Here is a 24,342-nt window from a genome sequence, read left to right as displayed (position 1 = left end):
ACCCATCCCTGATCATGAACAAAATTAAAACAAACACACTTCACGCATTACTGCAGGAAATAATAGCATCATTTTATGCATATGTGCATTAGTACATCTATCAAAGACTAGACTCAAAAAGTATTATTTAAACTACATAAACAGCATAAACACAGTTAACAGAAATACTATATCATCCACCTTTCAAATGTCCCAGTTCTTTCTTATGTTAGTTCAACCAGTTCAAATGCATAGAAAAGCACATTATACAGGCAAGGATAGAAGTTAAAGTCAGTCCACTGTATCTTCTGGAGTGTAGGTTTTTGTTTTACTAGTTTTGGAGGTCCTGCGATTTATATTCTGGTGTGACTTATAGGCCAAAAAATTATGCATCATTAATAATAATAATTATCATTATTATTAGTCGTAGTTGCATAATAACTAGTAATGTAGGTTTTCCCAGGAATCAATGCACTACTAAACAAAAGAAACTCCAAACCAAAATAAATGCACTACGACAATGCACAGAAATCCCAAATTAAAGAGTTGACAATACAGAAAAAAGGTGCAACTTGTACTCTGGAACAACTTACATTTGTTTCTTCCTCTTCAAGAGGAACATTTCTTGACAGGTTTGGCTTACACTCCAGAAAATACAGTTCTTACAGTGCATCAGGAAAGTATTCACAGTGCTTCACATTTTCCACATCTTTTTTATGTTACAAACCTTATTGCAAAATGGATGAAATAAATTTTTCCCCTCAAAATTATATACATAATATCCCATAATGACAATGTGAAAAAGTTTTTTTTTTTTTTTTATTTATTAAAAAAAAAAATTACATGTACATACGTATTCACAGCCTTTGTCATGAATATCAAAACTGAGCCCAGGTGCATCCAGTTTCCACTGATCATCCTTGAGATGTTTCTACAGCTTAACTGGAGTCCACCTGGGGTAAATTCAGTTGATTGGACATGATTTGGAAAGACACACTCCTGTCTACATATAAGGTCCCACAGTTGACAGTGCATGTCAGAGGACAAACCAAGCATGACAGCAAAGGAATTGTCTGTAGACCTCTGAGATTGTCTCAAGACACAAATCCGGGGAAGGGTAGAGAAACTTTTCTGCTGCTTTGAAGGTCCCAGTGAGCACAGTGGCCTCCATCATCTGTAAATGGAAGAAGTTCAGATCCACCAGGACTCTTTCTAGAGCTGGCTGCCCGTCTAAACTGAGCGATCGGGGGAGAAGGACCTTAGTCAGGGAGGTGATCAAGAACCTGATGGTCACTCTGTCAGAGCTTCAGCAATCCTCTGTGAAGCAAGGAGAACCCTCCAGAAGGACAACCATCTCTGCAGCAATCCACCAATCAGGCCTGTATGATAGAGTGGCCAAACAGAGACCCCTCCTTAGTAAAAGGCACATGGCAGCCCACCTGGAGTTTGCCAAAAGGCACCTGAAGGACTCTCAGACCATGAGAAATAAAATTCTCTGGTCTGATGAGAAAAAAGATTGAACTCTTTGACATGAATGCCAGGCGTCATGTTTGTGAATGTTTGTGAACTCTGTGACTGTACTTGAGTCACCCAGCTAGAGCCCAGACCTGAATCCGATTGCACCAAGCTTGCAGCATCATATTCAAGAACACTTGAGAATATAATTGCTGCCAAAGGTGCATCAACAAAGTATTGAGCAAAGGGTGTGAATACTTATGTACATGTGATTTCTTAGTTTTTTATTTTTAATACATTTTGAGAAAAAACTAAAACTTTCTCATGTTATCATTATGGGGTTTTGTGTGTAGAATTTTGAGGGAAAAACATAAAGCTGTAACATAAAAATGTGGAAAGACTGAAGTGCTGTGAATACTTTCAGGATGCATGGTACTACAAAATAATAAAAAGGATGTGGTGGTGGTGGTGTTTTGTACACATCAGTGCGTGCACGGATGGTCTACAAGTGTGCAGCTACAATCTACAAATGTGCACTGGGGAGGCAGTGTGGTGTGTAAAGTTAGCTGCGGTCTCATTTGGGAGCATTTTCATGCTGTGGCAGTGGAGTACGGTGGAGGAGGCGGCTTGGGAAGGACAGCAAAAGGGTCGTCGTACGGTGGTAACAGCACCTGGAAATAAAGAAAAGCCTGTATTTACTGTGATGGGACACGAAAAAAATTGCTACAAATGATGCTAGCATGTTTTAAGGCAAAAGTGTGAAAATTTCAAAATCAGTTAGTGACAACAGCCTCACCGAATGTTCAACAGAACTTCATTATAATGAACTTTGTGGTGATGTAAACAAAATGTGTCAAAATCAAAATAGTTGTTGTGTTAGCTGCCCAAATTTACTACATCTTGCATTTCCTGTGCATGAATTGCTCCAAAAATTGACTTACATGAGGTGAAAGCTGGAACATACCATTCAACGAGGCAGCTTTCAACTCATGAAATATTCATACCACTGAACTCATAAAAATTCATTATTTGTATATCAGTGGTGTTCAAAGTATTCCAGAAAGTTCCAAGAGAGTGCAGGTTTTCTTTGCAGCCACTGCTCCGTCGCGGTTGCCTGGTTCCAGGTACTATGTGGTGTGGGAAGCCTGCCGCTCTTTTGGGTCCAGTCAATGTCTCTCCCTTCCAGCACTTCACCTCTCGGATTTGTACATTTACAATTTACTCATTATGACACAATAATTTGTTATTCGCTTCTGGCTTCCTGCATTTTGGGTCCTAAACTGTGTTTTCTGGTTTGCACCACAACAGCTTTAGTGATCTGTTTCAAATGGTGTGGAATGTCACACTCGGAACGTTCTGAGGAATACGGCAGCCTCAAAATCCCTGTGAGATCCACCGTAACATGAGGTCAAATATCAGTGTTTAGGGAAGATTTCAGGGTTCATTATTATTATGAACTTAATGTTGAAAATTCCCTAAATCCTAATGCTTCTCTGTAGATCACAGCAGAAAAAAGACATCAGTGTTCTCAAGTTTTGGGGTATTTGTGTTGTATTTGGGGATCAGCTGCTAAAAATTCTGCAGATTAAGAGTTAAAAACACAAGCAAACACACATGTTTGTTTTTCAGATTGATATGTCTCAATCATTTTCAAACTGCGTGCAATTTGGAATAAAAAAAACTCCAAACATTTATTTAAATGAATTACAGCGCATCCAGAAAGTACAGTTGTGCTCAAAGTTTACATACCCTGGCAGAATTTTTGGTTTATTAGCAAACTGAGCTTTTGTTTTACTGCTGACAGATATTTGCGACCGTATAACAGCATGAACGTCCGCTAATCACCAGACACAAGGGGGTTATTCCTATTCTAATCCACTTCCATCGTTTGCACAGTTTATTTTTCTGTACATAGTTCGGTCAACGAGGCTTACTGTGAGGCAGCATCGCTCCAACAATGGTCAGGGCACAGAGTAATCCATCAAATGTGAAAATCCATCAAATCTATAAAACGTGAAACGGTAATTTTGTGTATAGTAGCTTATATTCACCTATTTTGGTGGCAGCGGTATGTGACATTCTCTCGCTCTCAGCTAACAGCGCCATTATGACATCTGCGTAGCAGCACGTGTGAGCCGGTGTTCTGGCGAATTGTGTGTCTCGTTACATAAATCAACACATCCTGACAATACTGCGCATGTGTGCGCATGCGCAGCTGCGCGGAGGGCTGACCTGTCGACAGGAATGACATCTCATCAGAACACCAGTCAGGGCACAGAGTAATACATCCAAATGTGAAACAGTAGAATATTTTGCCACCGTTACCCCGATATTATACGGTCTGAAATCTCACACGATTAACCAATCAGATTTGTGGAAAAAATGTAATTGGATTAGAATGTATATTTCATGTCACTTTAGTTAAGGTGTAGTAAGTTGCACTGCATTGTGTGTATGTTGTCATCATTAATTTTCATAGAGTAATGTGCAACATTCATGAGACTCAAATGAATAATGATAAAAGGTGACAACATGTCACATGACGGCAATGCTGTGGGATATATAATGTTCTTAGTGTCTCTGCAGATGTTTCCCAGCTCTATTACATTTCATCCGTTTAGCACTCGGGGTTTTATGACCTAACGCCCCTTGCTTCTTGGGAGGCATATCAACAGTCTGCATGCTGTACACAGCAGGTACAGTTTAACTCAAAAAACGCACACCTTAACTCACATGCAGTGCGCAGTGGCCCGTTGGGATTCTAATTAAAGTCCACTCTCACCAGCCACTATTCCATAGTAAGTAAAGTGTGACACTTGCTACCTGACCTGAGTACCATGTGAACTGCGAAAATAAGGGCTCCAGTGAGCAGGTCATGATCTAATATATAAGGCTGACCATGTGTGTTCACACCCTTTGCTCAGTACTTTGTTGATTCACCTTTGGCAGCAATTACAGCCTCAAGTCTTCTTGAATATGATGCCACAAGCTTGGTGCATCCATCTTTGTGCAGTTTTGTCCATTCCTCTTTGCAGCTTCTCTCAAGCTCCATCAGGTTGGATGGGGAGCATCGGTGCACAGACATTTTCAGATCTCTCCAGAGATGTTCAATCAGATTCAGGTCTGGGCTCTGGCTGGGCCACTCAAGGACATTCACAGAGTTGTCCTGAAGCCACTCCTTTGATATCTTGGCTGTGTGTTTAGGGTCATTGTCCTGCTGAAAGATGAACCATCTGTTGTGTGTAGGGGGGTTTGGCTGGACATTGTTTGCTGTTTTTGTGTTTGTTTTCCTTCCCAGGTGGTTTGGGGCTGATCTCTGGGGAGAGTGTGCTGCAGAAGAGTCTCTCACCTCTGTCACGGCGATCTGCTGCATCTGTTGCACTCACGTGCGGCTCTCCATCAGGACGATCTACGACACCTGTGGCACTCACGTGCGGACCTAAGGACTCTCAGCTGGTGCCAATGAAGAAATGAAGAACTGCATTTAAGCCAGCAGTGATCAGGGCTGAATTGCCGGAGAAACAACCTTGTGACGACCATTTGTGGGACGCTGAGGGTCGCTCCAGATTCTGACATCGCGCCTGTGAAGGAGGACGAGGTTGAGAGGCAAACGCTGTCAGCACACATCAGAGGTGATTATTCTTAAGAGATCATCTGTGATTGTAATTTGGCGTTTTTGCGCAGCTATATTCAAATATTGGTGAAAATTGTCTGGTTTGCTCCTCACGGCTGTGGCGCGGATTGATGATCCTCCACTGGCTGTGAGCAGCTGCCCTTTTAAATTAAGTCCGAAGTCAGACCTGAACGTGTTGCTGATAAGTGTGCCTCTAAATAGTATTTCTTGGTAACAGTGTTGAATAACCTCACTGTTGGGAAAGTGTCGGTACACGGACCCACAACAAGGGGCGCAAATGAACGGACAATGGAGGAAGTCAAATAACAACACTTTACTGTTGTGAATGGGCACAACAAATACAACAGATTACAATAATGGACAAAAAGCCAAATCACAAAAGGTGTCGTGTGGGCAGGCTCGAAGATAGGAGACGTCCGTCCAAAGTAGAACCGGAACCACACGATTTCCTCCGCCACCAGACCCCGGGAATACTGGAGCCGCCAAGTCCCGAATTCCCAGGTGGCCACTGCCTCCGCGTGTCGGACCTGGTACTGCTGGTGAGGAACAAAGAGACAATTAAACGAGGGCGCGTTTGCATCCAGCAATCCGCACGGCAGGGAAAACTACCCCCACCTCTCGTTGGAAAAGAAGTCTGTTACAACGCACAAAGTCACAAGAAGGTTTACTGTCACACAGTTAGCTGAGTACGTTACCTTCCAGGTAGAACGATATCTCGGCAAAGAGGTGGAGACGTCGTCCTGCTGATATTCCCCTGCTGATCAGATGAGTGGTAACAGCTGTTGCAGGTGATGCGTGACAGCTGTTACCCTGGCTGCTCCTGTGAGGCGACTGCGCCCTCTCCTGCCTGAAGCCCGCACTTCAGGCAGGGCGCCCTCTGGTGGTGGGCCAGCAGTACCTCCTCTTCTGGCGGCCCACACAACACTCACCTCTGTTCCTCCTTTGCAGAGTACAGTCCTGGGAAAAGCCACCTGGGGGGTGTCGGTGGGATTCCTGAGTCCAGAACGTTCGGGCTCCGATCCGTTGTGACGCTGAGAGAGCGCGCCGCCTTTTCACCTCACCAGATTTCTTTATTTAGTATTTTGTGTACAGCACAGGGGGAAAGAAAATAAACTTGTTTTTTTTTTTTGGAACTGCTTCTGGTTATTTAACGCTGGGTTCAGTCAGATGCTGGATCGGTTCTCACCACATCCATAACACCATCGCCCCAGTCTGAGGTCAAGAGCGCTCTGGAGCAGGTTTTCATCCAGGATGTCTCTGTACATTGCTGCATTCATCTTTCCCTCAATCCTGACTAGTCTCCCAGTTCCTGCTGCTGAAAAACATCCCCACAGTTTGATGCTGACACCACGATAACAAAATGTGGAAAAAGTGAAGCACTGTGAATACTTTCTGGATGCACTGTAACTCTAATGTATAGCCATGCTGGCCAATCAGAAGTCCTGAAGAAAAAAAAGATATGAAATCTGTCTCAAGTTGCCTGAGAATCTTCACTGTGGAAAGAGTTTTGCAAAAGCGCTGCTTTCAGTGACCAAAAATGCAGTTTTCAAAAAAATACCCCTGGATGTGTGGGCAGGACCGTCATTTTTCCAAGAAACCATTTCAGAAGCAAAATTACCGTTAAATTCAGAAAGAGGACAAACTAGTTTTTCTTCTTCACACCAGAAATAATCACAGACCGACTAAACATGAACAGTTTGTTTGGTCTGTCACATCGGACCGAGCTGAAAGTCAGGTCTGCAGTGTGTGTGTGTGTGTGTGTGTGTGTGTGTGTGTGTGTGTGTGTGTGTGTGTGTGTGTGTGTGTGTGTGTGTGTGTGTGTGTGTGTGTGAGCTGTATGTTTATACATGAGTCAGCGCGTGTGGGCAGCGGTTAGAGACAGACAGAGCCAGTGTCCTCCCACTGCACCCCATAATGTCTCTACCAGCACGTGTCCTCATCTGTCCATCCGAGTGCGTTCAAACTGTCAACGTCCTTCCTCTTCGTCTTGTATGAAGTATGATTTACAGCAGACAGACGTATTGCACAATAAAAATAAAAACTGTGTCCTGTGTTCTGGAGTGAATATGGGAACATTTTTCCACCAGTCTCCAAAGGATGTGATTGGTTGGTTTTGAAAGCAGAATTAAGAGTAAATGAACATTAGATATTAGATTATGTTGGATCTTTAGATGTCAATATTGAGACACTTTTACCAACTGAAGTGTCCGTGGTGAAACATAACTAAGTTAAACTTTTAAAGTACTGAATAAGTTTTGAAGATATGGTTCTGGTCCATAAGTAACTGGACAATGACTTTTTTTTTCTTTCTTTTTTGCTTCTGTACACCTCTACAATGGAGTTGACATGAAGCAGTTAATATGTGCTGATAGTGTCTTTCAGCTTTAATTCAATGGGTTTAAAATGTCACATTAAGTATTTGGGAATTACAGCCATTTCCAGAGCCCATAAGTAACTGGATAAATTAAATATGAGATTATTTTCATTACTAATCATTACTTTTATGGTCAGTTAGTCATCTTGGACTTTATTTACATCAGTAATGAAAAGCATCAGAGGGCTGCTGCACATTCTACATACCACAATAGACAACTAAATATACATCCGTCTGTCATGGTGTTTTTGATTATGTTTGACTTCCATCATATGACCTCTGTGTGACCTCATTATAAAGTCATTCATACCAGTCAATCACAAACATTTTGCTGATCGATGTATGCTTGAGATCATTCATCTACACTTCTGGGTTGTTGAGATATACAAAAATGGTGTTTTTCTGACCATGTCTTCATTGACCGTGACCTTTGACCAAACCATTCCAAAATCTAATCACCTCTAGATATCTATCCAAGTAATATTCCCACGAGGTTTGAAAGGAAATCTGCTCACCTGTTTTTGAGTTATCTTGTCCACACACAAACACATCAGTGAAAAATAATATGCTGGTCTGCAAGGTAATTAAGAAATGTAATTAATAAAATACGCTACATATGATATGTCTTCTTTTTAAGAAAATGCTGCTCTGTTCTCCTCCAACATCAAGCCATTTAACTGGTGATGCAACAGAAAAAAGCTGCACTATCCACAATTCTGCAGTCAGAGCCACGGAAGCTTATAACTCCTCCAGCTGTCTGGATGTCTGGGCTTCCCTCACTTATCTCCTTCTTGCACAATCACTCAGTTTTTGAGAAATGGCTGCCGCAGATAGGTTTATCCTAAAATTCCAATTACTTATGGACTCTGAAAAAAATGCTAATATGATATTTTTGTAAACCTCGAATTAAAGCTGACATTCTACACTACAAGCACATTTCAACTCTCATTTCAACTCCATTATGGTGGGGTAGAGAAGCACAATATTTAATAATATTGTTGCTGTCCAAATACTTCTGGACCTGACTGTGAAACAGCGGGGGTACATCTTACTCCAAGCAGGAATGTACTATGTACTGCTGAAATAGTTTGTTTCCAGTCAGAGGTGACTCACTGCGGTGTCGTTGGTCATCACATAGAGCAGGACCCCTGATGGAGCTCCCTCACTCACGTATCTGTAGCAGCTCCACACGCACGCTATCAGGTATGCCTGCTCTCAGACAGGACGGGGACAAAGACACAGAAGAGAAACAGGAAATATTCAGCCTCAGTGAAAACAGTTAATGGATTACAACTGTTTGAAATCATCTGTTGCAGCAACAATTCAATACTGTACAGCAACAATGATTAATTAAATATTTAGCTAATCCACAAATGTTTAAAGTATTTTTTTAAAGACAGTGCAATTTTATTTGCAGGATACCTATTTTGATTCAGTGCGAAAGTGTGATTTACATCATAACCAACATTAAAATGCAGAAATAATCCACCTGATTTACTGTCCCAGCAAGTCACAAAATCAAACCTCTCACCAAGTTTAAAGATATAATAGTGGGGCGGCATAATAAATAAATAGATTAATTAATTAATTAATTAATTAATTGTGCATTTTGTGATAAAACACCAAATTTGGCACAGATGCTGCCAAGGATATTTAAAATAAAATTCGATATTGAGCCATAATGAATTTTCATCGTGGTTGCCATGGCTACCATTTTTCAAACTAAATATTGAAAAGTGCTCCAATCATATTGAAAAGGGTAAGGGTATATTTTGGACTATCTATGACTGAATGTTATGGAGTTATGGGGTAAAAACACCAAAAAGGATGACAAAGGTCCATTTTTGTTTGTACAGGGTTCAAAACTTAAAGTTACTCCACTTTTGGTAAAACATGATGCAAATTATTGGTTGAGCTAATAGGATTAATAAATGGAATAGTTTTTGACTGTGTTGAATGTTTGGTCTCCAAAGTAAAAGTCGATGTCCATTGGATTCTATGACATGTGACATATGTTATCCCATAACGTAACAACTAAACATGACAGATGATGCAAACTATTCCTTTTTCAAACACTATTAACTCAACTAGTAATTTGCATCACTTTGTACCAAAACTGGAGCAAATTAACTTTTGAACGTTTGTCCTTTTTGCTGTTTTTACTGCTTAAATTCACAATATTCAGTCATAGATCATCCAAACTGTACCCTTTTGGAATCTTTATGATCAGACAAATTATGTGGTATGTTTTCCAATACAATGGCAGCATTTTTCAATACTGTATTCAGTTTGAAAAATGGTTGCCATGACAACAATAATGAAAATTCACAATGGCTCAATATCTCATTTCATTTGAAATATCTTTGGCTACATCTGCATCAAATTTGGTGCTTTTATCAAAAATGCACAATTATTATGAAATTTTAGCTAAACTGCACCACTATACAGTACAGTTATGACATGAAGGACACCCGTGTGTCCCCACAGAAGTTTTAAACAATGCACAACGTGGTAAGTGCAGAAAATATTCTAATGGAAATGTGCAACTGAGGGTTAAGAATAACAAAGAACTTCATTAATCCCGAAGGAAATTATTTTGCCAGAGTGCTTAAACAGTAAATATTGCTTAAAAAAAAAAAAGTTCAGAACAAAAAAAACCACTATCAAATGCTGTTTTCAGACTCTGAGTTACATCAGACCGCAGGGACAAAAATAAAAGCTCCTGCTGTTTTCTGATGTCCAGGAATCATCAGGTGGTTCTTTGCTGCTGGAACTCTGCAGCCAAACAGCAGCATCTGCTGCAGACATCTGCTGCCTGGACCCAAGCCAGTGTGTAATGTCTACACAAAACGTTCATGCACACGTTCATTATCAGCACTTTTTTGGGGGGGGGGGGTTAACCAAATTTCTGCTCTGCAGATATGGGTAAGTGTTACTGTATGTTTGGACAAAGTTTACCTTGAAAGTAAGAATGCAGCCGATAAAGATCAACACGATGACGACCAAACCGAGATTACTGAAAGCAGCGATCTCGTCTTTGTAGGGGAAGTTCTCAGGCTGCACACGGTCGAAAACCAGAAGAGAGAGAGAATGTAAGAGTTCATTCCAGTTTTAGTCACCAGTAGATCCTCGCTTGGTTTAAAGGGACAGATGTCACAGTCGTTAGGAGCCACAGGTTAAACTCATTAAACAAAATCCAACTAACATTCTATGTCCAGCTTCTTGGTGTGAAAATTTACTGCTTTTCTCTTATTTATATGATTAGAAATCCACTATAATTTGAGATTTGAAGAGTTTGGCCGTAAGAATTGTTTACAAAATCTTAAGTATCTGACAGTGTTTTTACACAAAACAATTACGGTGCATCCGGAAAGTATTCACAACACTTCATTTTTTCCACAATGTGTTTCTACAGCTTAATTGGAGTCCACCTGGGGTCAATTCAGTTGATTGGACATGATTTGGAAAGACACACACCTGTCTACATATAAGGTCCCACAGTTGACACTCAGAGCACAAACCAAGCAAGAAGTCAAAAGAATTGACAGTAGACCACTGCAGGATTGTCTCGTGGCACAAATCTGGGGAAGGGTACAGGAACTTTTCTGCTGCTTTGAAGGTCCCAATGAGCACAGTGGCCTCCGTCATCCATAAATGGAAGAGGTTTGGATCCAGTGGTGGTTTTTAGTACGGACGATGCAGGCCGCTGCCCGGAGCGCCATTTGTGTGAGGGTGGCACCGTGGGTAAAAGCACTTAAAAAAAAACATCTCCACCACAAAATGGTTTTCTTGTCACTGTATGTAGAATTGACAAATTGGCGCCTCCTGCGGGCAGCTGCAGGCACCCCTGCTTGCTGAGAGTGTGCACAGAAGCAGTGAGAGGGTGAAAGAAAGGGGAGGGGTGTGCGGGGGACAGTTCATCTCTTCGTAATGGAAGGGACAAGGTGGGGGGTTTGTGAGCTAAAGTCAGTTACACCTTGACTTTCTTCCAAATAACACACTTCTCATTCATAATATTATAAATACAGGCTTATAATTCCTGCATGGTTTTCTGAATGTCCCGCCACACACGGAGAAGATTCGGCTGCATCCCGAGCTGGGCACAGCCGAATCCTCTCCGTGTGCGGCAGGAACCCGCGGACAGGCGCTCTCCTTTGAAAGCAGACAGGGTGTAAGAACAGGTTTGAATGTCCCAGGAGAGAACAAACTGCCCCCTTGTGGAAAAAACGTTTGCAGAAGGGAAAGTCTGTCTATTTGTAAAGACGGCTACGAACTTATGCTGTGTTCACATTACTAGTTGAAGTGACTGAATCTGACCCTTTATTGTGTGTGCCTGCAAGAGTGTTTTTTTTTTTTACAAAAATTTTCCAGCAGCTGGCAACTCTTTTTGTTGCCATGTACACTGACAAAATAATAATAATCATCATCATCATCATAATAATCATTATAATAACATTTAAAATGAGGCTTATCTTAATAATTAACTGGTTTATTTGATGGAGAAAAAGAATCACATTTGATTTCATTGTCATGGGAATGCTGGTAACATTTCAGTTTAGAATTTAGAATTTATTTTGATCTACAGATGAAGAGCAAAAATTAGGAAGAAAAAAGGCAAAACACTACATGATCAAATTTCTGTCAAACCTAAAACTTTTGCAGATTAGTTAGTACTAAATATTTACACATTTAGCCTAATATTTACAAACATCATGCTAAATATTTAGCTAAACAAATATGCACCTTAACAAAAGAGCTAATTGTTCCTTCCTGATAGACAGATTAATAAAGTGTCTAATGACAGACATTTAGCATGTAACGGCATGTTTATTCAAATCTGCAATTCATGGATGTTATGTTTTAGAGTTATACAACATATTTTAGCCTGCAGTCTTTTGATGTCAATTTCAGGGGCACTAATGAAATTTAAAAAAAATAGCTCTTTGTGAAAAAAAATTCGGGGGGGGGGGGGGTGCTTGGAAGGGGTCTTGCCCGGGGAGTAATTCAGTGTAGAACTGCCACTGTTTGGATCCACCAGGACTCTTCCTAGAGCTGGCCGCCCGTCTAAACTGAGTGATTGGGGGAGAAGGGCCTTAGTCAGGGAGGTGACCAAGAACCCGATGGTCACAATGTCAGAGCTTCAGCATTCCTCTGTGGAGAGAGAAGAACCTTCCAGTAGGACAACCATCTCAGCAATCCACCAATCAGGTCTGTATGGTAGAGTGGATAGACAGAAGCCCCTCCTTAGTAAAAAGCACATGTCAACCCACCTGGAGTTTGACAAAAGGCACCTGAAGGACTATCAGACCATGAGAAACAAAATTCTCTGGTCTGATGAGACAAAGATTGAACTCTTTGGCGTGAATGTCAGGCGTCATATTTGGAGGAAACCAGGCACCATCCCTACCGTGAAGCATGGTGGTGGCAGCATCATGCTATGGGGATGTTTTTCAGCAGCAGGAACTCGGAGACTAGTCAGGATTGAGGGAAAGATGGATGCAGCAATGTATAGGGACATCCTGGATGCAAACCTGCTCCAGAGCACTCTGGATGTTGTGAAAGTGACGTGACACGGACCCACAACAGGGGGCGTTAATGAACGGACAATGGATAAGCCAAAAAGTAACAATTTAATGTTGTGAATCGCACAACAACGTACAGACAATAACAATATGGTGGACTGTCAATCATACACCAGGTGACGTGTGGGCAGGCTCGACGATAGAAGACGCCTGGAGAGAGAAGAGCCGGATTCCCACACAGCTTCCAACACCAACGGAGCTGAAGAACACTGGAGCCGCCAAGCCCCGCGCCCCAGGTGGCCGCTGTCTTCAGCAGTCAGACCCGGTACTGCTGGCAGAGAACAGAGACAGTCCAGATGAGTGTGAGTTCACACACTCAGTGGTCCACGATCTGTACACAGTTAGGAGGGAGAACCTCCACCTCCAAATTACACACTCGTGCAGCTCCTGATTAACCACTTATCTGTTTGGAGTGTGAGGCGCAGTCGTCGCAGTCACACCAAACGCCAAAATCCCAGATAAGGGAACAACCACAGGACAACGGCTGCAAATGAGATTAGATTGTTACACAACGTGTCAGTCAGCAGAGAAATTACCTGAATGGTAGTTGATTTCTCGGCAAGGAGGTGGAGTTGCAGTCCGGTCTTTGTAGTGGTGGTGATGGGTGACAGCTTGTGTTGATTGATGACAGCTGTCACCTCCAGCAAAGCCAACGCCCTCTCATGCTTGACGCCCGCACTTCAAGCAGGGCGCCATCTTGTGGTGGTGGGCCAGCAGTACCTCCTCTTCAGCGGCCCACACAACACTGGACCTCAGACTGGGGCAACGGTTCATCTTTCAGCAGGACGATGACTCAAAGCAGGGGCTTCAGGACAACTCTGTGAATGTCTTTGAGTGGCCCAGCCAGAGCCCAGACCTGAATCTGGCTGAACATCTCTGGAGAGATCTGAAAATGTCTGTGCACAACTCTCCCCATCCAACTTGATGAATCTTGAGAGGTGCTGCAAAGAGGAATGGACAAAACTACCCAAAGAAAGGTGCACCAAGTTTGTGGCATCATATTCAAGAAGACTTGAGACTGTAATTGCTGCCAAAAGGTGCATCAACAAAGTATTGAGCAAAGGGTGCGAATACTTATGTACATGTGATTCCTTTGTTTTGTTTTTTTAATGCATTTGCAAAACTTTCAAAAAACCTTTTCATGTTGTCATTATGGGGTGTTGTGAGTAGAATTTTGAGGGGAAAAAATTAATTTCATCCATTTTGGAATAAGTCTGTAACATAACAAAATGTGGAAAAGGTGAAGCGCTGTGAATACTTTCCGGATGCATTGTAAATATGTAATAGATGACACATGACAGACTAAGATACCATGACAACAAGTATTTGATACAGGACGTAACGTACCAGCTGCTGCAGGTAGTCCTGGACTGTGTTTGGGTAGACCACAATACTGACAGCAACCAGCGTGTTGAGAGCAAAGTCAAATATTTGGTAGCAGAAAAATGGGATGATCCAAGTGGCTCGTAGCTGAAACATAAACATTTTTTAAAATTACAGGTAGACTGACACATTTAATGTGAGAACAGAGAATCAGCCCGACAGCCCTTGAACCAGGACTCAATCAACACCAGATCATAAGAAGATTATGGGAGTAGCACTCAGAGCTTTGATACAGTATTATTGTATCAAAATTTCAATTTTGAGAATTTTACAGTTCTTGAGATTTAAGATACTATGTGGGTGCAAACAATATATTTGGGTAAAGCAAAAATGAATATGCAAATTTACTGTCAGAATCCCAGACCTCAGGGTGCATGTGCACCCACTGTTTTCTTTTAAGTTTGACCACAGACCCCCTTGTGTAGCATTTCAAAATAAAGACCTGGCCAAACATGGCCCACGGGCCGCAAATTAGCTGCCGATTCAGGTGCTGCGCAGCAGACAACTTAACAAGCTTCTGTCTGACAAAACCATCACACTGATCATCAGCTTTTAAACCTTTTATTTATAAGACACTTTGCCTTTAATAACACAGATGTCTGGTGTGAAACAGGAGATATGGAGCAGTTTTAATGTCACCAATGGATCACACAAACACTGAGTGTGTTTCATGAATAAAAGATGTGTGTGATGCAAAACATATTCCAGGAAAGAGGAGGTGGAGGGTCTGACTTTTTTATTATATCAACAGGAGTTAAAAAAAACAATCTGTCAAGCAGATATCAGAGTCTGACATCTGCTGTTTTCTATTAAAAACTCTGACTGCTGATTTTGACGCTGGACAGCAGCTATTTAACGGGTTTTAAGATCACACTGCTGTCAGCTGACCTCCACTAAGATAAAATAATAAACTAATTAACACATATCAAATTACTGCCAAAACAGTTACCCAACAGGAGATAGTTGATAACAAAACTTCCAGTGTCAAAAAAAAAAAAAAAAAAAAAAAATCATTTATTTATATATCATTTCAGATTTGCATTTCATGAAACTTCATTTCGGCAGTTGGTTACTGTGAAAGTAAACGATCATGACATACGTCAACCCTACAATTTAAAGTTTCTGGGGGGGGGTCACCAGGTAGCTACTCAGTCCTCGTGTGCGCTCGCATGTGTGACCATCTGCTACACTGCATTCACTCGGGAACACCATGGTTGGTTGCCACAGCGCTTAGTACAGCCACACTAGAGGGCGCTGTGACATTATATTAATATTTAGCCTGACATCCTTCTAATTTTGCATTGGTCCTTTTGTGGACGCACAAAACATTGAGGTGTTGAGATATTTTGTCATTTTGGGTCAGTATAATTTTTCATGTTGGTGTTGTTTTTGTACTAAAAGCATTTAAAAATCAAATTATTATTAAAAACTGAAGGTAACAGCTTTATTTTGAGTCCATTTGTAGCATTTTCTTTTTTAAATAGAATTAGACACTGAGTTGGTGCACACAGACAGAATAGAACAAATCAAATCAAATCAATTTTATTTATATAGCGCCAAATCACAACAACAGTTGCCCCAAGGCGCTTTATATTGTAAGGCAAAAGCCATACAATAATTACAGAAAAACCCCAACGGTCAAAATGACCCCCTGTGAGCAAGCACTTGGCGACAGTGGAAAGGAAAAACTCCCTTTTAACAGGAAGAAACCTCCAGCAGAACCAGGCTCACTGAGGGGCAGTCTTCTGCTGGGACTGGTTGGGGCTGAGGGGAGAGAATCAGGAAAAAGACATGCTGTGGAAGAGAGCAGAGATCAATCACTAATGATTAAATGCAGACTGGTGCATAAACAACAAAAAGAGAAAGAAACACAGTGCATCATGGGAACCCCCCAGCAGTCTAAGTCTATAGCAGCATAACTAAGGGATGGTTCAGGGTCACCTGATCCAGCCCTAACTATAAGCTTTAGCAAAAAGGAAAGTTTTAAGCCTAATCTTAAAAGTAGAGAGGGTGTCTGTCTCCCTGATCTGAATTGGGAGCTGGTTCCACAGGAGAGGAGCCTGAAAGCTGAAGGCTCTGCCTCCCATTCTACTCTTACAAACCCTAGGAACTACAAGTAACCCTGCAGTCTGAGAGCAAAGCGCTCTATTGGGGTGATATGGTACTATGAGGTCCCTGAGATAAGATGGGACCTGAGTATTCAAAACCTTATAAGTAAGAAGAAGAATTTTAAATTCTATTCTAGAATTAACAGGAAGCCAATGAAGAGAGGCCAATATGGGTGAAATATGCTCTCTCCTTCTAGTCCCCGTCAGTACTCTAGCTGCAGCATTTTGAATTAACTGAAGGCTTTTCAGAGAACTTTTAGGACAACCTGATAATAATGAATTACAATAGTCCAGCCTAGAGGAAATAAATGCATGAATTAGTTTTTCAGCATCACTCTGAGACAAGACCTTTCTAATTTTAGAGATATTGCGCAAATGTAAAAAAGCAGTCCTACATATTTGCTCAATATGCGCATTGAAGGACATACCCTGATCAAAAATGACTCCGAGATTTCTCACAGTATTACTAGAGGTCAGGGTAATGCCATCCAGAGTAAGGATCTGGTTAGACACCATGTTTCTAAGATTTGTGGGGCCAAGTACAATAACTTCAGTTTTATCTGAATTTAAAAGCAGGAAATTAGAGGTCATCCATGTCTTTATGTCTGTAAGACAATCCTGCAGTTTAGCTAATTGGTGTGTGTCCTCTGGCTTCATGGATAGATAAAGCTGGGTATCATCTGCGTAACAATGAAAATTTAAGCAATGCTTTCTAATAATACTGCCTAAGGGAAGCATGTATAAAGTGAATAAAATTGGTCCTAGCACAGAACCTTGTGGAACTCCATAATTAACCTTACTCTGTGAAGAAGACTCCCCATTTACATGAACAAATTGTAATCTATTAGATAAACATGATTCAAACCGCCGCAGCGCAGTGCCTTTAATACCTATGGCATGCTCTAATCTCTGTAATAAAATTTTATGGTCAACAGTATCAAAAGCAGCACTGAGGTCTAACAGAACAAGCACAGAGACGAGTCCACTGTCTGAGGCCATAAGAAGATCATTTGTAACCTTCACTAATGCTGTTTCTGTACTATGATGAATTCTGAAACCTGACTGAAACTCTTCAAATAGACCATTCCTCTGCAGATGATCAGTTAGCTGTTTTACAACTACCCTTTCAAGAAGGTTGGAGATTAGCCTATAATTAGCTAAGATAGCTGGGTCAAGTGATGGCTTTTTAAGTAATGGTTTAATTACTGCCACCTTAAAAGCCTGTGGTACATAGCCAACTAATAAAGATAGATTGATCATATTTAAGATTGAAGCATTAATTAATGGTAGGGCTTCCTTGAGCAGCCTGGTAGGAATGGGGTCTAATAAACATGTTGATGGTTTGGATGAAGTGACTAATGAAAATAACTCAGATAGAACAATCGGAGAGAAAGAGTCTAACCAAATACCAGCATTACTGAAAGCAGCCAAAGATAACGATACATCTTTGGGATGGTTATGAGTAATTTTTTCTCTAATAGTTAAAATTTTATTAGCAAAGAAAGTCATGAAGTCATTACTAGTTAAAGTTAAAGGAATACTCGGCTCAATAGAGCTCTGACTCTTTGTCAGCCTGGCTACAGTGCTGAAAAGAAACCTGGGGTTGTTGTTACAATTAGTGATGAGTAGTCTTTACGGAGGGCTTTTTTTATAGAGCACCAGACTCTTTTTCCAGGATAAGTGAAGATCATCTAAATTAGTGAGACGCCATTCCCTCTCCAACTTACGGGTTATCTGCTTTAAGCTGCGAGTTTGTGAGTTATACCACGGAGTCAGGCACTTCTGATTTAAGGCTCTCTTTTTCAGAGGAGCTACAGTATCCAAAGATGTGCTCAATGAGGATGTAAAACTATTGATGAGATAATCTATCTCACTCACAGAGTTTAGGTAGCTACTCTGCACTGTGTTGGTATATGGCATTGAAGAACATAACAAAGAAGGAATCATATCCTTAAACCTAGTTACAGCGCTTTCCGAAAGACTTCTACTGTAATGAAACTTATTCCCCACTGCTGGGTAGTGTTGTGTGGGCCGCCAGAAGAGGAGGTACTGCTGGCCCACCACCAGAGGGCGCCCTGCCTGAAGTGCGGGCTTCAGGCACGAGAAGGCGCTGCCGCCACGGAGACAGCCGGGGTTGACAGCTGTCACTCATCAACTCATGACAGCTGTCACCCATCTCCACTTCATCAATCCACTCCATAAAAGCCGGACGTCATCTCCACCTCGCTGCCGAGATATCATCTACCTGTGAAGATAATTTCTCTGCTGACTTAAAACTAAATAATAGTCTGAACTCTTTTGCAGCCGTTTTCCTGTGGTGTGCCTTATCTGCTGGATTGGCGTTTGGTGTTAACAGCGACGGCTTCGCTTCACACCCAAACCAGATAAGTGGTTTAACAGGAGCTGCACGAGTGTGTGATTAGAGGTGGAGGTGACTTTCCACCTTCTGACTGTTTTTGTTACTGGGTGTGCACACACCCACATCTCACTGTTTGTGCTCCTCGCCAGCAGTACCAGATCCAACAGTCGGGGACGGTGTTCACCTGGGAATTCGGGACTTGGCGGCTCCAGTATTCACCAGGTTCTGTGGCGGTGGAAATCGTGTGGTTCCGGCTCTTCTCAGGACAGACGTCTTCTATCCTCGAGCCTGCCCACACGTCACCTTTGTGTATTGACTGCTATAAGATTCTGTGATTGTCTGTATAATCGTTGTGCACATTCACAACATTAAATTGTTACCTTTTGGCTCATCTATTGACCGTTCATTTGCGCCCCCTGTTGTGGGGTCCGTGTCACTACACTTTCCCCAACAGGATATCTCGGCCAATGTCATGGATCCCGAGGGGCGTCAACCATCTGTTGGACAGCCAATGGAAGAGCAGGGTGCACAGGCGTCGGTTGGAGGCGTGATTGGTGAGTTGCAGCACATCCTCACCGCCTTTACCGCTTGGATGGACCTGATGACCGAGAAAAACATCATCCTTAATTGCAGGATGGAGGCTCTCACTGCGCAGGTGGAAGCGCGCGCTCAGGGCGCTGCTGCAGCTCCTCCTCCTGCCGACCCGGTGCCGAATACAGACATTCCACTGGTCATTCAACGACCCCCCCCACCATCCCCTGAAGCATACATAAGCCCCCCAGAGCCGTACGGAGGTTGTGTGGAGACGTGCGCGGATTTTCTTATGCAGTGTTCGATCGTCTTTGCACAGCGTCCCGTGATGTACGCGTCTGACGCCAGCAAGGTGGCTTACGTGATTAATTTGCTTCGAGGTAAGGCACGTGCTTGGGCTACAGCGCTTTGGGAACAAAGTTCACGGCTCCTTGCCTCTTATACTGGGTTTGTGAGGGAGCTCAGAACTGTTTTTGATCACCCTAACAGAGGCGAAACCGCGTCTACCGTGCTGCTGTCAATGAGACAGGGGCGCCGGAGCGCAGCCGAATATGCAGTCGACTTCCGCATCACGGCTGCGAGATCCGGCTGGAATATGACTGCGCTCCGCGCCGCCTTCATAAACGGACTGTCGTCGGTCCTGAAGGAGCACCTGGTGGCTAAGGAGGAACCGCGGGATTTGGCTGAGCTTATCGATTTGGTTATACGATTGGACAATCGGTTAGAAGAACGCCGACAGGAGCGAGGCGAAGGGCGTGGTCAGGCACAAGCCGTCCCTCTTCCTCCCGGGTCCGAAAGGGAGCTGTCTTCCCCACGCTCCACAGCCACAGCGCTCCGTGTGGCTACAGCTCCCCCTGATGACGATGCTAGGGACACGAGCAGGGCCACATTCAGACAGAGGAGGCTGGTCTGCGGGAGTGCTTTGTCTGTGGCTCGAGTGAGCATCAGCAGAGAGACTGCCTCAAACGGTCAAAACACAAACGCCCGCCCTTAGAGACTGGGCTGAGGGGGGGTCAAAACATTCACGTGGGTCATACACATCTTTCAACATGACTCCCAGTTACAATCCTGAGCGGGATTTAACCCTTCAAGCCCCAGCACTGGTGGACACGGGGTCAGAAGGGAATCTGCTGGATAGCAGATGGGCAAGGGAGGTAGGGCTCCCTCTGGTGGCGCTTTCTTCGCCAGTGAAGGTGCGAGCACTAGATGGCACTCTTTTCCCTTTTATCACACACAAGACACTACCTGTAACCCTGGTAGTGTCTGGGAATCACCGGGAGGAGATTGAGTTTTTTGTTACTCCTTCTACCTCCCGCATGATTTTGGGCTTCCCATGGATGATTAAACACAATCCCCGGATTGATTGGCCGTCTGGGGTTGTGGCTCAGTGGAGCGAAACCTGCCACCAGAATTGTTTAGGATCCTCGGTTCCTCCCGGTGTAAATGCTAATGAGGAGGTTAAAGTCCCTCCCAATCTGACGGCGGTGCCGGTTGAGTACCACGATCTTGCTGACATCTTCAGCAAGGATCTGGCGCTCACCCTTCCCCCGCACCGTCCGTATGATTGTGCCATTGATTTGGTCCCGGGCGTTGAGTTCCCGTCCAGCAGGCTGTACAATCTCTCACGTCCTGAGCGCGAATCAATGGAGACCTACATCCTGGACTCATTAGCTGCCGGGCTGATCTGGAATTCCACCTCCCCGATGGGTGCAGGTTTCTTTTTTGTGGGCAAGAAAGATGGCGGACTCCGTCCATGGATTGATTACAGGGGGCTGAACGACATAACGGTTCGTAATCGATACCCTCGGTCCAGGCCCACCTGCGAAGATGCCGACGGGTGTGGCGCACCGCCCGCTCTGCCTTGTTGAAGGCCCGGACGAGGGTAAGGCCCATGCAGACCGCCGGCATTCCCCGGCCCCTGCTTACCAGCCGGGCAGGAGGTATGGCTATCAACGAAGGACATCCCCTTACAAGTGGACTCCCCTAAGCTGTAGGAACGTTACATTGGACCATTCCAGATCCTCAAAGTCCTCAGTCCGGCCGCAGTGAAGCTGAAGCTACAAGCTTCACTGCGGATCCACCCGGTCTTTCATGTCTCACGTGTCAAGCCATACCACACCTCCACCCTCTGCAATCCTGGACCGGCGCCGCCTCCTGCCCGGATCATCGACGGGTAGCCTGCATGGACAGTGCGCAGGCTCCTGGACGTCCGTCGTAAGGTTTCGGTATTTGGTGGACTGGGAGGGGTATGGACCAGAGGAACGCTCCTGGGTGAAGAGGAGCTTCATCCTGGACCCGGCCCTCCTGGCCGACTTCTACCACCGTCACCCGAACAAGCCTGGTCGGGCACCAGTAGGCGCCCGTTGAGGGGGGGGTCCTGTTGTGTGGGCTGCCAGAAGAGGAGGTACTGCTGGCCCACAACCAGAGGGCGCCCTGCCTGAAGTGCGGGCTTCAGGCACGAGAGGGCGCTGCCGCCACGGACACAGCCGGGGTTGACAGCTGTCACTCATCAACTCATGACAGCTGTCACCCATCTCCACTTCATCAATCCACTCCATAAAAGTCCGGACGTCATCTCCACTCGCTGCCGGATATCATCTACCTGTGAAGGTCGTTCTCTGCTGACTTAAAACTAAATAATAGTCTGAACTCTTTTGCAGCCGTTTCCTGTGTGTGCCTTATCTGCTGGATTGGTATTGGTGTGAACAGCGACGGCTTCGCTTCACACCCAAACCAGATAAGTGGTTTAACAGGAGCTGCACGAGTGTGTGATTAGAGGTGGAGGTGACTTTCCACCTTCTGACTGTGTTTGTTACTGGGTGTGCACACACCCACATCTCACTGTTTGTGCTCCTCGCCAGCAGTACCAGATCTGACAGTCGGGGACGGTGATCACCTGGGAATTCGGGACTTGGCGGCTCCAGTATTCACCAGGTTCTGTGGCGGTGGAAATCGTGTGGTTCCGGCTCTTCTCAGGACAGACGTCTTCTATCCTCGAGCCTGCCCACACGTCACCTTTGTGTATTGACTGCTATCAGATTCTGTGATTGTCTGTGTAATCGTTGTGCACATTCACAACATTAAATTGTTACCTTTTGGCTCATCTATTGACCGTTCATTTGCGCCCCCTGTTGTGGGTCCGTGTCACTACACTTTACCCAACAGGTAGTCCATTAAAGTAAATGTAAATATTAAGAAATGATCAGACAGAAGGGGGTTTTCAGAGAATACTGTTAAATCTTCAATTTCCATACCATAAGTCAAAACAAGATCTAAAGTATGATTAAAGTGGTGGGTGGGCTCATTTACATTTTGAGAAAAGCCAATTGAGTCTAATAATAGATTAAATGCAGTGTTGAGGCTGTCATTCTCAGTATCTATGTGGATGTTAAAATCGCCCACTATAATTATCTTATCTGAGCTAAGCACTAAGTCAGACAAAAGGTCTGAAAATTCACAGAGAAACTCACAGTAACAACCAGGTGGACGATAGATAACAACAAATAAAACTGGTTTTTGGGACTTCCAATTTGGATGAACAAGACTAAGAGTCAAGATTTCAAATGAATTAAAGCTCTGTCTGGTTTTTGATTAATTAATAAGCTGGAGTGGAAGACTGCTGCTAATCCTCCCCCTCGGCCCGTGCTACGAGCATTCTGGCAGTTAGTGTGACTCGGGGGTGTTGACTCATTTAAACTAACATATTCATCCTGCTGTAACCAGGTTTCTGTAAGTCAGAATAAATCAATATGTTGATCAATTATTATATCATTTACTAGCAGGGACTTAGAAGAGAGAGACCTAATGTTTAATAAACCACATTTAACTGTTTTAGTCTGTGGTGCAGTTGAAGGTGCTATATTATTTTTTCTTTTTGAATTTTTATGCTTAAATAGATTTTTACTGGTTATTGGTGGTCTGGGAGCAGGCACCGTCTCTACGGGGATGGGGTACTGGGGGGATGACAGGGGGAGAGAAGCTGCAGAGAGGTGTGTAAGACTACAACTCTGCTTCCTGGTCCCGACCAAGGGGACAGTGTTGTCTTTACCGGGGACGTGGAATCACCTCGGCGAATGTCCCCTTGCTTGGTTTTAAAGTCCACTGCTACTTGACCCTGACCCTCACCCACTCAGAAACAATTTCAAAAGCCCCAGTAGGAGAACGTTTAGTGTAAAGTACGTCGATACCTTGTACGCGCCGTATGCTGCCATCCCACATATAAGGATCATCAGCAGGGAGACGGCCGAGGCGATGCACATGTCTGCAGACACACACAGTCACAGATCTTAACCTGGAAACAGATGAGTGTCCATCTCCCGTCTTCAGCCAACGAAGAGACTCAATGCAGTTTTTATTTACAGCACTTCTGAATTTTTGTGCTTCTGTGTTTTACCTGATTACTGACTACTGGGACTACGGATGGAAATTAGCATCTTGCATATACATATATATACAGTGAGGAAAATAGTGACCACCCTGCGGTTTTGCAAGTTCTCCCACTTAGAAATCATGGAGGGGTCTGAAATTTTCATCTAAGGTGCATGTCCACTGTGAGAGACATAATCTAAAAAAAAAAAAAAAAAAAAATCCGGAAATCACAATGTATGATTTTTATATGTTACTGCAGCAAATAAGTATTTGAACACCTACCAACCAGCAAGAATTCTGGCTCACACAGACCTGTTAATTTTTCTTTAAGAAGCCCTCTTATTCTGCACTCTTTACCTGTATTAATTGCACCTGTTTGAACTTGTTACCTGTATAAAAGACACCTGCTCACACACTCAGTCAATCACACTCCAACCTGTCCACCATAGCCAAGACCAAAAAGCTGTCTCAGGACACCAGGGACAAAACTGTAGACCTGCACAAGGCTGGGATGGACTACAGGACAACAGGCAAACAGCTTGGTCGAAGACAACAACTGTTATGATTAT

The 24,342-nt window shown here is 43.5% G+C and overlaps 1 protein-coding gene across 1 annotated transcript in view; it reads right to left on the bottom strand.

The window, feature by feature from the left end:
- Positions 1-1,830: 1,830 nt before the first annotated feature.
- Positions 1,831-24,342, bottom strand: part of LOC117513614 (lysosomal-associated transmembrane protein 4B-like) — a 37,632-nt gene continuing 15,120 nt past the window's right edge. The window contains exons 3-7 of the mRNA XM_034173835.1: positions 23,593-23,666; positions 14,372-14,494; positions 10,401-10,499; positions 8,556-8,651; positions 1,831-2,105 (exon numbers count right to left, since the gene is read on the bottom strand). Of these exons, the coding sequence (XP_034029726.1) occupies positions 2,025-2,105; positions 8,556-8,651; positions 10,401-10,499; positions 14,372-14,494; positions 23,593-23,666 (473 nt within the window). The 3' untranslated portion in view covers positions 1,831-2,024. The remainder of the gene's footprint in view (positions 2,106-8,555; positions 8,652-10,400; positions 10,500-14,371; positions 14,495-23,592; positions 23,667-24,342) is intronic.

This window comes from Thalassophryne amazonica, chromosome 7, assembly GCF_902500255.1.
Source record: "Thalassophryne amazonica chromosome 7, fThaAma1.1, whole genome shotgun sequence".
NCBI lineage: Eukaryota > Metazoa > Chordata > Actinopteri > Batrachoidiformes > Batrachoididae > Thalassophryne > Thalassophryne amazonica.
Note: the sequence above shows the minus strand (reverse complement) of the source record. Positions and strands in the feature narration are given on the sequence as shown.